Consider the following 16,137-nt stretch of genomic DNA (forward strand, 5'->3'; position numbering starts at 1 on the left):
CTATTTATTTATCTTTTTAGTTTGTAGGGAGGCTAGATGATGTCATATAGAAGCAAGTGTTCTCATGCTTTCCAGTGCATTTTCCCATCACTTCTCATACTGCAAGCGCATTTGGGGAAGCGCATTTGTTGTGCAAGCACTCCAAATCAACTATAACTGCATGACCTAAATTTGAATGCAATGCAAAAACAGTAATAGCCTGGAAGCACCCTCAAAGTGGTACATGTTCATAGATCATTATAAGCATCTGTTACTATAGCATAGCACATTAAAAAATTATCCATGCTCAAAGATGAGCAAAAAAATAAGAAAACTTTGAACACCCCTTATAGAAGAAATTTTTCCTCCAATTGCTTTTGTATTTATCCTTTATCTTTTCCACATTGCAATAAAATAATGAAGAGGGGGTATATGGAGGAAAGAGTATTTTGGTACACCAAACAAATTTTGTAATTTAAGTTTAGAGATGGCCGACTTCTTAGAATAGCATTTACTGTGCTAGTCCATAAACCTATAACAAATTATAGCTATAATTAGGCAGGGCAGAGGTAGTAACTGTGATTGCAAGCTGCCCATCGTCTACGATCGACATTTAGCTAGTTAAATCTAAGCGTTGCTGTTAGTCGTGTTAGCTGCTCCCAGGGACGCTTCTGAACCGTCTCATGTTGCATGAGTTCGTGAACGAGTTCTTAGAAACCTAAGGCTGCGGTTGCTGCTTGCAAGAGGGGACCCGAAACTCCGCCTACAGATGATCGTGATGATCTTGTCCTAGCCTCAGAAGCTATTGGGAACCACACGCCTAGGTACGAAGTCACAGAGAGCGATATTGATCTCCGGGATGAAACATCCTGGAGGAGGAAGTTTCCTCAAATGCTGATGGAGTTGCATCACTTAGGGGGTTGAGGAACCTCGGTCTTTTGAGATAGATAAAAGAAGTTTTGGTCTCGGATTCAGTTGGGTCGCAGATTGGGCAATCCATGTAGCAGCTCAAGAGGAACGGTTGATAAGATAGGACGGATACCTTCCAGTTTTATGTCGTTTGCGTGCTTTCCGTTTTCCTGCCCTCTAGAACTGCAAAAGATCTACCACGCTGCTTACATAGAACCTCCACTTTTCAAAGCAAGACACAGTAGTCGTTAGGGAGGACCTGCTGACGGGGTATCCTGGAGACATCTGAATGGCCGCTGTGAGGAGCAAGCTCTTCGGGTCGATTGACTTTTGGTCAGTTCCAAAAGGGCTTTTCTTACGCTTTTAACTAGTTCCCCAAACAAATGTAAACGTGCTTTTTCACGGGGTTCACCCCTCTCGGCTTACACTGCGTTGTGCGTCTCGCAATTATTCCTACGTCCAGTACAAAACCTGAACACTTCCAGTTTTGTGGAAATCCAGGGAAGACTATGAAAAAGGACAGTCTTTAAAGACGATTTCCAGAAGCATTGTACAAAAAGCCATATCCACTTTCTGCGAAGTCCGCTGCTTAAGAGTGGCGCCGTTCTTGGACGGAACTGCCAATAAATCCCTGCGATTTTCTATCAACCCACCCGCACGGCGGGATCAGTTTGGCACAGCAAGTACAACCAGGGTGCTTAACACCTCCCCGCCCCCTCCCCGCGCAATGGAATCCGATCTGGAGTGGAGCGTGCCAGAGACGAGAAGTCGTGCTCCTCGTTCCCCTTCAGAAATCTGCTGGCCAATCTTAACTATCTCACCCCAGGCAGGAAGCGGGGTCGGCCGAAGGTATTGCTGTAATGGGGGGGGGGGGAGACGGACGGGGGGGGCAAGTGACGTGGGGGATGGAGGCGTGATTGGGAAGGAGGATGTGGGCTGGGGAGGTTATAAAAGGGCCGAGCCCGGCAAGCTGAGCGCCCTTCGGATACTACCTTTTGCTTTCGATCCGCTCCGTCTGCGGAGGAGGGAAGGGGAGAGCGAGAGGAGGGAAAGTTCCTATTCCGCGGCGCCGGGGTTTGCCGGACCTTGGGCGAGAGAGGGAGCAGGACTCACTTCGGAGCAGTTAGTTTCCTCCTTGCAGCGATCGGCGTGCTGCGGATGGGCGGCATGTTTGGTTGGGGGCTTTCTGGAGCCGTGCTGGGCGGACTGCTGAACTGCTGGCTCCTTCTGGCAGGTAAGTGCTGCTGGCGGCGGACCGGCAAGTCCTTCTCTTCCCTGGGCGCACGGGCGCCGCTCCACCCTTTACGCCTTTCTGGATCCTGCGGACGGGGATCTGAGAGGAATCGGGCTTTAGGACAACGCACAAGAGAAAGGGGCCCTCGGGGTCTGCCAGGATCCAGCCAGCGTGTCCCTGTTCCGGCTCCCTCCAAGGCTGGTGTAGCGCAGCGCGCGGGCGCGCTTACCTTGCGGCACCTTGCGCTCGCTTCTCTAAAATGCGCTCGGTTTTTAAGCGACGGGTCATCATTGCCATCGCAGAAACAAGAGCGGGGCGTTGGAAACCTGTCAGGAAGGGCATCCTCCTTCATCTGAACAAGGGCTTTCCCCCAGAACCAGCTTCTTGGATTTTGATTGTCAGGCCAGGCTGCTCCGCATTTGCCGCCGCCGCCGCCTGGTTGTAATCTGGAAAAAGTAATCGCTTCCAAAATTGGCCACGCGGAATGGGGTCGGAATGAACGCTCCAGTCCTCTGGGATCAGGTCAGCCTCTCGGCACCGAGGCTTCTCTAGGAAGGTTCCTATGGGCTTTCCCCAACCGCACCATTTGTATGGGGATGCGCGTTCCACCCCCTCCCAGTGGGCGAGCGGACCTTCCATATACCCCTCTCTGCAACCAGCTGCTTGGGCTTTCCACGTGGATTTTTCGAAGGGTGTTCCCTTCTTAAAGAAATTAATAGGCCTCTCCAGTATTCCACTAGTGCATGCCCACCCCTCCCTTCTCTCCCTCTTAATGTGGATATAGTAGGAGCAGCTTGTAACTTCTGATCTGATGCTCCCAGCCTTGCGCTGCGGCTGGGAAAAGAATTCGCATTCTGACCATCCGCCTTTCAAAGACGCGGAGCTAAAATGCCTGGTGTAGCACCAAGCCCGAGAGCTTCTTATTGGTAGGAAAATGCCAGGTGAACAAAACAAAGCAGAACTGGCTGGGAGTCTGGAGAATCCAAAGCTCTTCCCGTAGAAAGTGACATTCGTTTTCTTTCCTGACATGGGCTGGGATGCTGGAAGCTAAGGGTCGGCGCCATCCAGGCATGGGCTGTTGTCTATAAAAAAAGGAGTACCAGGGCTGGAATTTTATGCACGCAGGAGTTTTTGCATGTATGTGATTGTCGTGGGACTTGACGCTGAATTAAAAGGGTGATGAGTTTTTTCCTCTTCTGTGCCAACCCAGCGAAGTGTTTCCTTAATTCTAAGCCTAGTGTTTTGAAGGGAGGAACTGTCCTGGGTGCTCTAAAAGGACTAAACTCCCGGTTAACCTATACATTAAAGCTATCTTCATTTTAAAGTACTTAACAATTGCATTTTGCAGTTATGTGGAGATTGGCAATGTGGCTGAGAAACTGACCTGCGGAATCTCATCATCACTGATTCGGTTTGGATTAGAAATATGCTGCTGACAGCACCGCTTTCCTTTTAAGTTTAAACTTGGAAATCAGGCTGCTTTGTTGGGAGCAGCGAGCACTGACATCAGAGCTGTTTTCTTACAAATAAAGCAATTAAGAGAGTGGTAGAATTTATATGGTATTTTTCTGTATTCAGATATGCAACCCAGTTCAACAGAAGTATTTCACTGGTTGAAATGGAGTTTGGTTCCAAGAAACTTGGATAAAGTCTACTGTCATGTGCACACTTATCTGAGAGCCAGTGCAATAGTAAGTGTGTTTTCACAAGTTACATATTTGTGTGTGCTTGCGCGCACACACACAGTTAAATTGGCTAGGATGTACATTGAATTGAAAAAACTCACTTCTGATTTGTATCTGGCATGGGCAAAATTCACATTGGCATAAATAGTGTAAGAAAAGTTCAAAGATACTACTTAATGTCATATACGAAAATGGCTGTAGTTTGGAGCATGTTGCTAGTGAAGGCTATTAATGTGGGGAAGGAATCAGATCATTTTAAACAGGATGTAGGATCTATGTATGAGTTAGAGGTGTTGGAAACACAAATAAGCATCACTTACAAAAACTGTCCTTAGTCTCATATCTAGTGAACATTTCTTCTGCTTGATTTTTATCCAATAAGCAGCTTGTGGCTCCTTAATATGCTTGTGACAGTTAATGGGTGGATGATCATACACAGTGCTATTCTATGTCTGATTGACAAAAGTTGCTGAAATCCGTATATATATATATATATATATATATATATATATATATATGCAGGTTTTGGTGTCCTCGGGTGTCTTCCCGTGTAAAAGTTGGGGTGTCTAGGCGACGTTTCGACGAGGTCTCACTCGTCATCTTCAGGCTGGTGCTTTCGGCTTCTTGTTACTGGAACAGAGCAGGATCTCAGTGTTTGAGTTCCTATAAATACTGTTGAGGGGGTGTGGTGTATAGCCTCCAATGTTCTGGGCAGAGAGGAAGTTCCCAGGCTAGTGTGCCTTTTCTTCTTTTGTTCCTTAATTACTTGAGGGATATCTTGAGTGATTTCTTGAGTGATATCCTGAGTACCACTTAGGTGGGTCATTAGGTGTGGATTAGTTGCTAAAGTCTTTGTGTCTTGACCTCTTGAACTTTGTGAAGAGTTTTTCTCTTCACAAAGTTCAAGAGGTCAAGACACAAAGACTTTAGCAACTAATCCACACCTAATGACCCACCTAAGTGGTACTCAGGATATCACTCAAGAAATCACTCAAGATATCCCTCAAGTAATTAAGGAACAAAAGAAGAAAAGGCACACTAGCCTGGGAACTTCCTCTCTGCCCAGAACATTGGAGGCTATACACCACACCCCCTCAACAGTATTTATAGGAACTCAAACACTGAGATCCTGCTCTGTTCCAGTAACAAGAAGCCGAAAGCACCAGCCTGAAGATGACGAGTGAGACCTCGTCGAAACGTCGCCTAGACACCCCAACTTTTACACGGGAAGACACCCGAGGACACCAAAACCTGCATTCCTGTACCCGTGAAAATCTACGAAAGCATATATATATATATATATATATATGCTAAAATGATTCAGTGTTATAGAAGCAAAGAGTGAACAGAACATAAAACAGGCACCACACTTAAGTCTGTAGTGTCCTGCATTGTTGAGATTATTATTAGCAAGCAAAATATTAATATGTGATAAATAAGTGTTTAAGAACACATGAACCTACTGGATCAGGCCAATGACCTGTCTAGTCCTGCACCCCATTCACACAGTGGGCAAACAGTTGCACTCAGATCTTGCTTTCAGACTTTCCATAGGCAATAGCACTCACCCCACTTGGGATTCCTAGCATTCAAAGGCATACTGCCTCCGACAGAGGAAGCAGAACATAACCATTGTGACTAGTGGCCATTAGAAATATGGATATTCAGTTTTATCAAGAAGATGCAATTGGTTGTGAACTGAATATATATTTAGTGGCCAATCCAGACTTGCTGCCAGGCATTGTGTTTAGAGGCAACGTATAACAACATGCACAGTTGCTAATGGTGAGCATATTTGTGAGCATCACACTAAGTTGACCATAAGAACTTGTATTGAGTTTCCTTTCTTGGATCCAAACTGCATAGAGACATTGGAGCAGATTTATAGAAGTTCAGAAGGTTTTCTGTGGGTTGCACAATTCTAAGAACAATTGAAATAAAGCGATAGAACTTACATTCAGGACAATGTACTGAGTGTTTCCAAGAGTTAAACCAACATTTTAAACCAGTTCAGGAAGACAATTTGGGTTAAACAGGATTTAGGCTGCAATTATCTGTACATTTCCTTAGAACAAGTTCCAGTGGACTTACAGTGGTACCTCGGGTTACAGACGCTTCAGGTTACAGCCTCCGCTAACCCAGAAATAGTACCTCAGGTTAAGAACTTTGCTTCAGAATGAGAACAGAAATTGTGTGGCGGTAGCAGCAGGAGGTCCCATTAGCTAAAGTGGTCCCTCAGGTTAAGAACAGTTTCAGGTTAAGTAAGAACGGACCTCCAGAACGAATTAAGTTCTTAACCTGAGGTACCACTGTATTTCCAACAATTTTATATAGGGTTGGCACTGATACACTTTTTCAGATTTCCCAATCTTGTCCTTAGTGTCATCAAGTGTTATTTGAAAAACTTCTTTTTTCAAGTACCAGACTTGTTTTTTTCCTATGTATTTCAAGTGTCTGAGTACTCTTATTTATGTTGCAGCTCCTCTCCATAGCATTAGTCAGGGCATCTCAAGTGGAAGTTTGTGTTCAACAAGCAATGTGGATTCCTGTGCTAGGCAAGCAGATCAGAGATGGAGATTTTATCATTTGCTGCTAAATAGAAGAGTAAATCTGGCAAACACAATGGAAGGGTAGATTGCTTGGGGTTGCTCTACTGTCCCTTAAAAAGAATATTTACTATTTAAGTAGCATCCTCATTTATGTAGTAATAAAGTCAGATTAAATTGGAGGAACAGAAGAGGGTGGTGGATCTAGAGAAGCAAAGGTCACAAAGATATGAGAGCAGTAATATCATCAGGGCAGGGCTTTGGGGCAGAAGTCCAGGGCTCTCTTAGCAAAATGAGCAGGCTGGTTTACTACATGTAGAAGTTTACTACTTGAGAGGCAAGTACACAGTACACAGACCATGTAAGCACCATTGTATGAGAACAAAATATTGGGGGAAATAAGACCAGTTTATGCTGGATCTGGAAGTGTGCATAGGAGTCAGTGTAACACTCAAATATCCTTTCCATGGTACTCCTACACTTGGAAGACTTTTATGTAATTGCAGTAGCTAGGAAATGCAATAAGCAGGCCAAAGGACATAAAACTGGTACTCATAAGTGTTCAGTTTACTTTAGAATTTTAATTAGTGGCAAGATCTGGGGTTTGTATTTGTACACTTTCTTTAATGACAGCAAATACTCAACAGCAAATAGCTTCCTGTGGCACTGCATGCTATAAAGACCAGCAGCTGCTGGTGATGAGGCAGTAGTGGATAACTATGCTGTGTTCACACCATAGGCACTGGTATAGTATCAGTGACCTTTCAAAACCATCCTTGACTGTTTTGCACATTTTATGTGAGGTGCTGGATACTACACATTTGCTCACATTGATTAATGTATTTATGGACAGACTATAGTAGCAAAGGAAGTAAGTGAGACTGAAGGAGCTGAGGGTATAAAAGCACAACTAAGGCTTTGGTTGACAGACCTTATCTTCAGAGTACAATTAAAAGGTTTGTTTCTTTAAACTAAGGAAATATAGAGAAGACCAGAAATATTCCTACAAATAATGTTTTTAAGAATTGTGGAGGTTTTGTCACTTCCTCTATAGAAAGTCAGACAATGGTGAGTGTATTTGCCCCACAGAATTCAATGGGGTTGACTGTCATTTCCTCTTCCTTCTTTCTTTGAGGGTGCATGTGTCTAGGGATCTCTGTGTCACTTGAGAATTCGCATTACTTTGTCAATCAAGTGCTTCAGCTCAGTGGTAGAGCATTTGCTTTCCATGCGGAAGGTGCCATGTCCGATTCCCAGCATCTCCACACAGAGCTGGGAATGCCTGCTCTCGGAAATCTAGAAAACTTCTGCCAGTCAGTGTATATCAGGGACTCCCAAGCCATAGACTGTGGACTACCAGTGGACCACAAACTTCATTCAAGTGGTCTGCATCATGTCTGTAAAAATACAATTTAAAATCATTCATGATCTAGTACAGTGCCTTACAATTGCTACAACAGGGCAAAAAATCAGAAACGTTCAAGTGATCCATGGGAGAGAGAAAAAGTTTGGGAACCACTGACAGTACTGAGCTATTTGTACCAATAAAGCAGCCTCCTTAAGCTTCCTATATTTTTAATAATTCCTAGGATTCTTTGAGGGAAGTGAAGCCATGCCAATTGAAGTGATATAAATTAGACAGGGTTATAGTGTAATTATGCCCTATGTCTTCATGCAGCCATGTCTCAGCTGCTGCTTGAACTGCAGTCAGATGAGCTTAATAGAACAATCCATAGTATAGGAAGCCAGCATAATTTACGTCAGGGTAAGTACTACCAGTGCAATTTACTCCTATTCCAAACTCCCATTTTGCCAATGTAACTTTTGCTGGGTTGCTAGATCACATGGCTGAGCTGAAAGGAGTTTGGAATTGGGTACATCTCCTCCTGCCCTATCACATCCCCACCACACACCCCAGAACATCCCTTTTGAAATATACTCGGAGTCGAGCGAGAGGCTGCTGTCGGTTGCCATTCTGAGCTCCTTGGGACCTGGAGCTGAAGCCTGGATACACGGTGCGAGGCAGTGGTGCGGCAGGTGGCGGTGTTGTGGTGCTGTGTGTGACGGTCAGCTCAGCGGGATCCTATCCTTGTCGCCAGTGAAATATACTCGGAGTCGAGAGTGGATTTCATGCTCTTTATTCAGCTCATAGTGGTGAGGAGGAATGGAAGTTCCCCCAGAATGTCTGCTTTATATACATTATTTACACAATGGGCCCCAAGTGATTGGCTACTTCCGGGATTCACCTGTAGGCCAATCAGGTTGCGGATTCACTTCCACCTGGAGCTGGATTGGGTGGCTCCTGTGGACCAATCAGACTGCTGCATTCTGGACCCTATTGTTCTAGGACCAATCAGACTGCTGCCTTTTGGATCCTATTCAACTCAGTACAGTATATAACACCTTTTATGGGACTTACCCTGTCCTCAGCTGAGTTGTGATGGAAGACTTACACAGTGTTTCTGTGGCTAAGCCGGGACGAAATACTTCAGCTTATTCCAAACCTCCAACTGATTTTGAATTTTGGATTTCTCCCTAAAAGGAAGCACTGTGTCAGATTATAGACTATACATGCATCATTTCTATTATTATTTATATACAGCCTGTTAGCATATTAATAATAAATAAACAATAAAAGTATAATAAACCAGTTAAAACAATGTAAAATAGCAGAATGACAAAATACTTGCCCATCACTTTTGATATGTGTTTATGAGCTGCATTCATACCATCACCACAAGCACAGTTCCCCAGCATTCTAATCTCACTTGAAATGCAGGCTTTATATTTAATCCAGGGCCGACCCACTCATGAGGCAAGGTGAGGTGACTGCCTCAGGTGACAGGATCCACAGGATCAGCAGATCCCAGTGCATATTTTTATTGCCCCTTTGTTCCTGTTGTCAATCTTCACTCTTCCCTAGTGAGGAAAGGGGAGCCATTTTGTGGTTCATCTAAGGTGCCAAAGTGTTTTGGGCTGGCTCTGATTTAATCAACAGATTTTTTTCAAATTATCTGCAGAACTTCATATGATTAATCAATTGCATTTTGTTTAACCAGGTTGCAGTCCTGCCATCCACCTCTCCCCTCTCTCTCCAAGCTTCACTGGGTGAGCTTACCATTCAGCAAGAGCAAATCACATCAGCTAAGAATACAACTAACTGCATAATATTAAGCCATTCAGTGGGATGTTTATTACCTTTTGAGCATTCCTGTATACTCCCACTGACTTCTGTATACTAGTTCTCATCCTGATACTTAAAATAAATGAGCCTTGTTGCGTGAAAAAAACTTAGGATGGTGGAAATTAGAGATTCCTATTAAGAAATGTTGATCACCCTCCTACCTGTGTAAGAAGCATTTCTTAATGTATACAATATATACTCCAGTAGCGCTGGTTTGATTGAATTGCTCACTTTGGCTAGCAGGTAATCGTAAAAAAATAATGTAAGGCATGTTTAATGAGCCTTAAAAACTTCGTGGAAATGATTTGTAATAGAGATCTTCATTGCCCACTGAAGAAATGTTAGATTCATTAGGTTTTAAGCTCTGTGTCTACTGCAGTTTGAAAAGATAAATACATTATTCTCATTAATGACTTCAGTAAAGGTTACTCAGTGTATTAATGGGGTGTCTGTTCTAAATGGTTTTTAAAAATTGACCTGGGCTTCCCTATGGAGAGATGAATAGTTGCCTGAGGCAGTAACATGGTGCATTAGTTAAGTGAAGAGCCAGAAGTCTGTGGCTTCAATATAGTTATGTACCCATCTTTTCAGATTACTAAGCAATAAGCAAAATATGGTACTCCTCCTAGGTAGAAACGAGTTGCTGTTTGTTGTGTGGTTGCAGTGTGAATTCTAAGCACACCAAGAAACTTTTAACTGCCACAAGACACTGGTCTTTTTGTAGGTCCAACCATGAGGCAAGCTAAGCAGTGGTGCAGTTGTGTGATTTTAAACTTAGTATGTCATTTAGGCAGCCTATTTATATGGTAATGTGTATAACTACTTCCTTCAAAAGGTGGTAAACCAGCCTTGTGGCATTTGGGGGCCTTCCTGAGTAGGGTCCTAGACCTCTGGCCCCAATTTTGTTCTGATGGCACCACTGAAGCTGGGAGTTATTCATTCTTTGGAAACCATCTACCAACCTGGGGAAATGGGATGGTAGTGCTTTGTTTACAATTCTTTGTTTACTACATGGTTGGAGACTACAATCTACAGCCTTTTCTCCTAGTTGGTACTAAGTTCTGATCATACTGTACTTGTTAGTCCCTTCCCGCCTATTGTCTATGTCAGTGAATTGTGATAGAATAAATCAATGCTACAAAGCCCCTTCCCCTAGTTTCCCAATGATAATGAGTGGATAGCTTCAGTGAAAGATCATGATCACAAATTAATGCAGATATAAAATAGAGTATATTTGAGTGTTGACTCTGTATAAGTGTAGGGGGTGGGGAAGCAGCTACAGCTCTCTGAAGTGTTTCAGGCTGAATTCAACCTCTAATGTGTTGAGAACGCTTGTATATGTTTTAAAGTCAATTCTGTATTAATTAAGAATGAATCAAAGCCCATTTTAAGGGCTTTCTTGAATTGATATATTGTAGCAAAATTCATCACAATCAGCCAGCAGGTGTATTTATTTCCAAATTTACATTTACCGGTAACTACTGTTACTGAACAGTAACTAAAAGGAAGCAACTACTTAATATTTTATTAGGTTTTATTTTAACATCCATGTTCAGACTAAAGTGTGTGAATTCAAGCTATTATTCTGACTCTTCTGCCAGGTCAGGTGCACACAGCTGCCCCTTGCTACTGTATGGAAGTAAGCTTTATTGAATGTAGTTCAATAAACATGCACAGGATTCAGGTGTAAATAATTTAAAATATGTGTGGCTATATATTTCTGTGTCTGTGTATACAGGTGTTTGACTCTGTTTTTAAAGGACATGGGCACCTCCAGACTTTCAGTGTTTGGAGATGGGATTCAGTCATTGTGCAGTTAAAGTTGATTTGATTTTCTTGTGCAACAAACTCGCTTCTCAGACTTTTTGTGATAAGGAAAGTGATGGGGAAATACCTTTGAATGTGTGGGATAACAATTGCAACATTGTATAATTTTCCTCCCAACAAATCCAAGTGAATGCTCAGTAAACAACTGGCCTTGTTTAACCTCCCTGCAAACTTGGGCAAACAAATCAGAATGAATGATCAATGAAGAAGTTATCTGGAAGTGACCGTGGTGGTAGTAATGTGTATGTCAAATTTCAAAGGATCTTGCTGTAGTTAGTCAAAGATGTAAAAGTAACTTTAAAATGCCTTGACCCATTGGATGGGGAAAATCAATGGCACTTAGCCATTGGTGTGTGCTGCTCCATGCAAAAGAGATTTGCCAAGGAGAACCTATTTAGCCTTGGCTGAATAATTAACTCACATTCAGATACCTGGGAAGATTGAGCTATGGCTCACAAACACACTTTACAGAAAGGCACCTCCCCTTTTAGAAGTTGCTTTGCCTTCATTACACAGGAATCCAAATCTGCTATTTATCTAAAGCACACACAGCTCCATTGGCCCTTCTTTCCTGTCATGTTTTCTTTTAATCACAACAACAACAACAACAACAACAACATTAAATTAAAAAGTGAACACTTTTGTCAACACTGTGGCAAAATTATGCCGGACAGCTTTAAACACATGTCAGGATATTGAAATATTGTTAATCGTTTACAGAAGTTTTATAGGAGGTGATTTATAGATGGAATAAATTAAATAAATAAAAATATTCAAATGAGCATTTGCCTTGTTCGTTTGCTATATTCCACCCACACTCTGTGCTCTTTTTCCAGCCCCATCTCTCTGGCACTTCCATATCATTCTCAGGTCCTTCTCACTGTCAAGCATACACCTCCCCCTTCCTCCTTCTTACACACCCAACTTCATATCACTTTTGCCTGCTTCTATTCCTGTCCTAAAGACTGTACCCTAAGCCCTTCTCCTCTCACACACTTTTACACACAATCTCCTTTCTTATCAGTGGCAGACCTTGGGATCTCAAAATTCCCCCCCCCCCAGCTCTTGGCTTCCGTTACATCATAGTTGTGTCAGCTCCTGTGTCTCCCCAAGGCTTTGCACCCAGTGCAACCGAACAGGTCATGTTCCCCTAAATCTGCCTCTGTCGTAATGCTGGTACATCTGCATTGCAAACCATAGCGGCTGTGCTCAATCAGCTTAACTGGATATAGTTGTGTTCCTACCATACTGCAACTTGAGCTCAGCCTGCAAGGGGGAGAATCACTTGCAGAAGGCACGGATTCAGTCTTCTGATTTTGCCTTAGGACTTTGCCTTAGGACTTAGTTGCTGTTGTGAAACCGAGAAGGGGTTTCTCCAGAGGAGCTTTGTAATACTGTAGTCTCAAACCCAGTGCTGCCAGCCTGATATTGGCCAGCTAGATGCTCTCCCTCTTGTGGACTGTATTGCATATCATCCAGTTGCTTGCTTTAGAAGCCAGAGGGGTGGGTGGAGGAACTTGCAATCCACCCTTTACGCTCCTGGAACACGTGGCTAAGGAATAAATTAAATGGGATTAAAATGCTTTAGAGAAGTGCTTAAGAGTTATTTGTCAACAATGGCATTATATTTCTATTCTCCTGTGGTTGTGCTGAAGAAGAAAAGAAGAGAGGAAAAGCTTGATCCTGAAGCTTGAACATAGCTAAGCTATGGTTTAGCTTTCCTTGCCAAGCAGGTCTAAGAATGATAAGTGAGCAGAAGGGGAAGCATCTTTTGTACTCAACATGTTACAGTGGTGCCTCGCAAGACGAAAATAATTCGTTCTGCGAGTCTTTTCGTCTTGCGATGTTTTTCGTCTTGCGAAGCATGGTCCATCGCAACTGCGCCTCTTCAAGCGGCTTTAGGAAAAAAGCGAACAAACTCGCAAGACGTTTTCGTCTTGCGAAGCAAGCATAGGGAAATTTGTATTGCGAAGCAACGCAAAAACCGAAAAACCCTTTCGTCTTGTGCGTTTTCCGTTTTGCAAGGCATTCGTCTTGCGGGGCACCACTGTATCTTATTGCTTTTCTCTTTTCTATGTCCCATCCCTACCCTGCTCCGTTCCAACCCTTCTTCTGCTTCTCTTGATACCTCACTGATTCTGCCTTCATAGGAAGATTAACCCCATTACCTATTGTTTGAGAGTGATAGTTCTGCAAGTCACTGTTCTGTTCTAGGGTGTTCTGTTCTTGGGTGAATTCCTGCAGTCATTATTGACGCAAACATTCAGGTTAAACCATAAGCAGCCTGATTATAAGCTGTGTAAAATGAATCTAAACACTGTATTGATTGTAGTGGACTTTAAAAAATCAAGCCCTGCACTGAATAACTTAAGGATTTTGTCCCATGTGCATTTCAGTCTGACATATTCTTCAAAGCTGGCTTAACATCTGAGAGTTTCATGACTTTATTTTTTTCATGTCTCATAAAATAAAAATGCATATCTGCTGCATACTGAATGAGTAACTTTGCAAGTTACTATACATAATAAATTAGTTTGATTATCATGTGGATTTATAAATCTGAATGTAGAATATAATGAAATAATGAATGTTGAGTTAGTATGACTGACAAGTTTGCTCCACAAGCCCTCTTAAAAAGAAAGTTGCTTAAGAGAGCACTTAAAAGTATTGTCAATAATGGCATTGTATTTACCAGAGTGAATATAGATATAGATACATAGTGTATGGGGTGTTAGAGGAGGGTAGAGCCTCTGGTGTGGGACACAAGTTCCTTCGAGGGTACTTTGTCCCCCTGTCCCCACCTTGCACTTAGTTCTCACCTGTAGGTCCTAGTTCTCACCTGTGGCTGCTTGAGGTGTTGTGCCTGAATGAATGTTTATGTTTTGACATTAATCTGCATAGTATTATCTCTTGAACCATGTACACCACCTTAGACTCTTGGAAGATAAAGGTGGTATATTTTTGTAATGAAGAAATAAAGAAATTCTGGGTGAACAGTGATGGTCATTACCATGCCAAAAAATTGTAAATTTACTGAAATATAGATTACAGTTAACAGTAATCTGTAACATTCGACCACATAATGAGGCAGATTTTGTCACATCCTTTCAACTGATCAGAACAATAGAATATCAGGTGAATATACAATACAGTATAGCTAATCAGGTGGCTGATTGCTACTAATTTGCAGGTCCAGATCCACTGTGCCTGCAGTTTACTTTTACAAAGCCATTCAAGCAATTGCATGTATGGCTTCCCAGCTAATTTGGCTCTGTGTGAAAACACTTAAGCCCTTTTAGATAAAAACATATTAATTTGAATAGATACAAAGCCGATCAGTTTTTCCACCAGTTTTAATAATCTGGATTTTCCTTGTTTTCTAGGCTCTAGTTCGGGGTCCAGTTGGAAAGGTCCAAAGCTAAATATAACAGGAACACAGCATGTCATACAAGAAGGAGATACTTTAAGCATCATGTGCAGGTAATCATCCAGGGTGCACCTTTTATGAATTTGGTCTGTGGTTAATAGGTTTTCTTTCTAGTTTGTTTTTCTAGTTGGTTGCAAGAAGGAATTATTGTTGGAAGAAATATGGAAAGCTTCCTTATACCGAGTCAGACTCATTGGTCTATTTAGCTCAGTATTGTCTGCACCAGGCATAGGCAAACTCAGCCCTTCAGATGTTTTGGGACTACAACTCCCATGATCCCTAGCTAACAGGACCAGTGGACAGAGATGATGGGAATTGTAGTCCCAGAACATCTGGAGGGCCAAGTTTGCCTATGCCTGGCTCTGCACTGATTTTCAGCGGTTCTTTTCAAATTGAATGGGGGACTGAGTGTTGAGATTCCTGTATTGCAGGGAGTTGGACTAAATGACCCTCAGAGACTTTTCCAACTGTACAATTCTATGATTCCAAGATTTCCAACAGAGGCTCTCCCAGTCTTAGCTGGAGATGCTGGGGATTGAACCTGGCGTCTTCTGCATGGAAAGCAGCTATTTAATAGTTCTTCATTTTCCTTTGTTTTTATTTATGATGTCGCTTTTAGAAAACAATATTAAGGGGAGCACCAGAAATTGCTAGATGCCATAGGATTAAGGCTTGGGAATTGGTGCCATATAATGGTAGCCAAACATAATTGTTTTGTTTGTTTATGCTTTTGCTTTCTTATCTGCATTTGCAGTGGGGAAGTGGCTCATTCATGGTCTCTGCCTGAAAGTCTAAGCAAGGACAGCGAACGACTGAATATAATTCCATATAGTTGTGGAAGGAACAGCAAACAGTTCTGTAGTAGCCTGACTTTGAACAAAGCTCAAGCAAGTGATACAGGATATTATAGCTGCAAGTATACATCTTCAAGTGCTGTGAAGAAGAAGACAGTATCAACAATATATGTATTTATTAATGGTAAGATCCCAATTATCTTTTCCTTCTTATTAAAAAAATACTTCTCTGAAATGCTAAATTTGCATTATTACTTAAGCAAAGGGATCTACATCTAAATGAGCATGTTATCATCAATGGAACATCTGGGTACATTGAAACCACTTGGGGTTGTTGTGTTGCAATGTGTTTGAAGTTGTGGGGCCAAAACAGACATGAACCAGGAGATTTGTAATCGGATTTCCAGCCTTTTCTGGTTTTATTTGCTTTTTGAACGAGTGGTTGACCTGTGGCTGCCCAACAAAGTTTTTCTGTGACCCACAAAGACTCTTTCGATTTCTATGTATATTCACTGCTCCAGTGGGTCTTCCACTGTCATGCCTTGATGCCTC

At 42.4% G+C, this 16,137-nt stretch overlaps 1 protein-coding gene across 6 annotated transcripts in view; it reads left to right on the forward strand.

Moving 5' to 3' along the window:
* FLT1 (fms related receptor tyrosine kinase 1) overlaps positions 1-16,137 on the forward strand; it is a 142,004-nt gene that overhangs the window by 31,438 nt on the left and 94,429 nt on the right. For 5 of the 6 annotated variants that reach the window (XM_081909316.1, XM_081909315.1, XM_081909312.1 and 2 more), the window contains 2 exons: positions 14,748-14,844; positions 15,546-15,769. In XM_081909316.1, coding sequence (XP_081765442.1) covers positions 14,837-14,844; positions 15,546-15,769 — 232 coding nt within the window. In that variant the 5' untranslated portion in view covers positions 14,748-14,836. Of the gene's footprint in view, positions 1-1,856; positions 2,123-14,747; positions 14,845-15,545; positions 15,770-16,137 lie in introns of those variants that run through there. The other variant, XM_081909317.1, reaches the window with a different exon arrangement.

The sequence above is a fragment of the Podarcis melisellensis genome (assembly GCF_964234715.1).
Source record: "Podarcis melisellensis genome assembly, chromosome: 4".
In the NCBI taxonomy this organism is placed as follows: Eukaryota; Metazoa; Chordata; class Lepidosauria; order Squamata; family Lacertidae; genus Podarcis; species Podarcis melisellensis.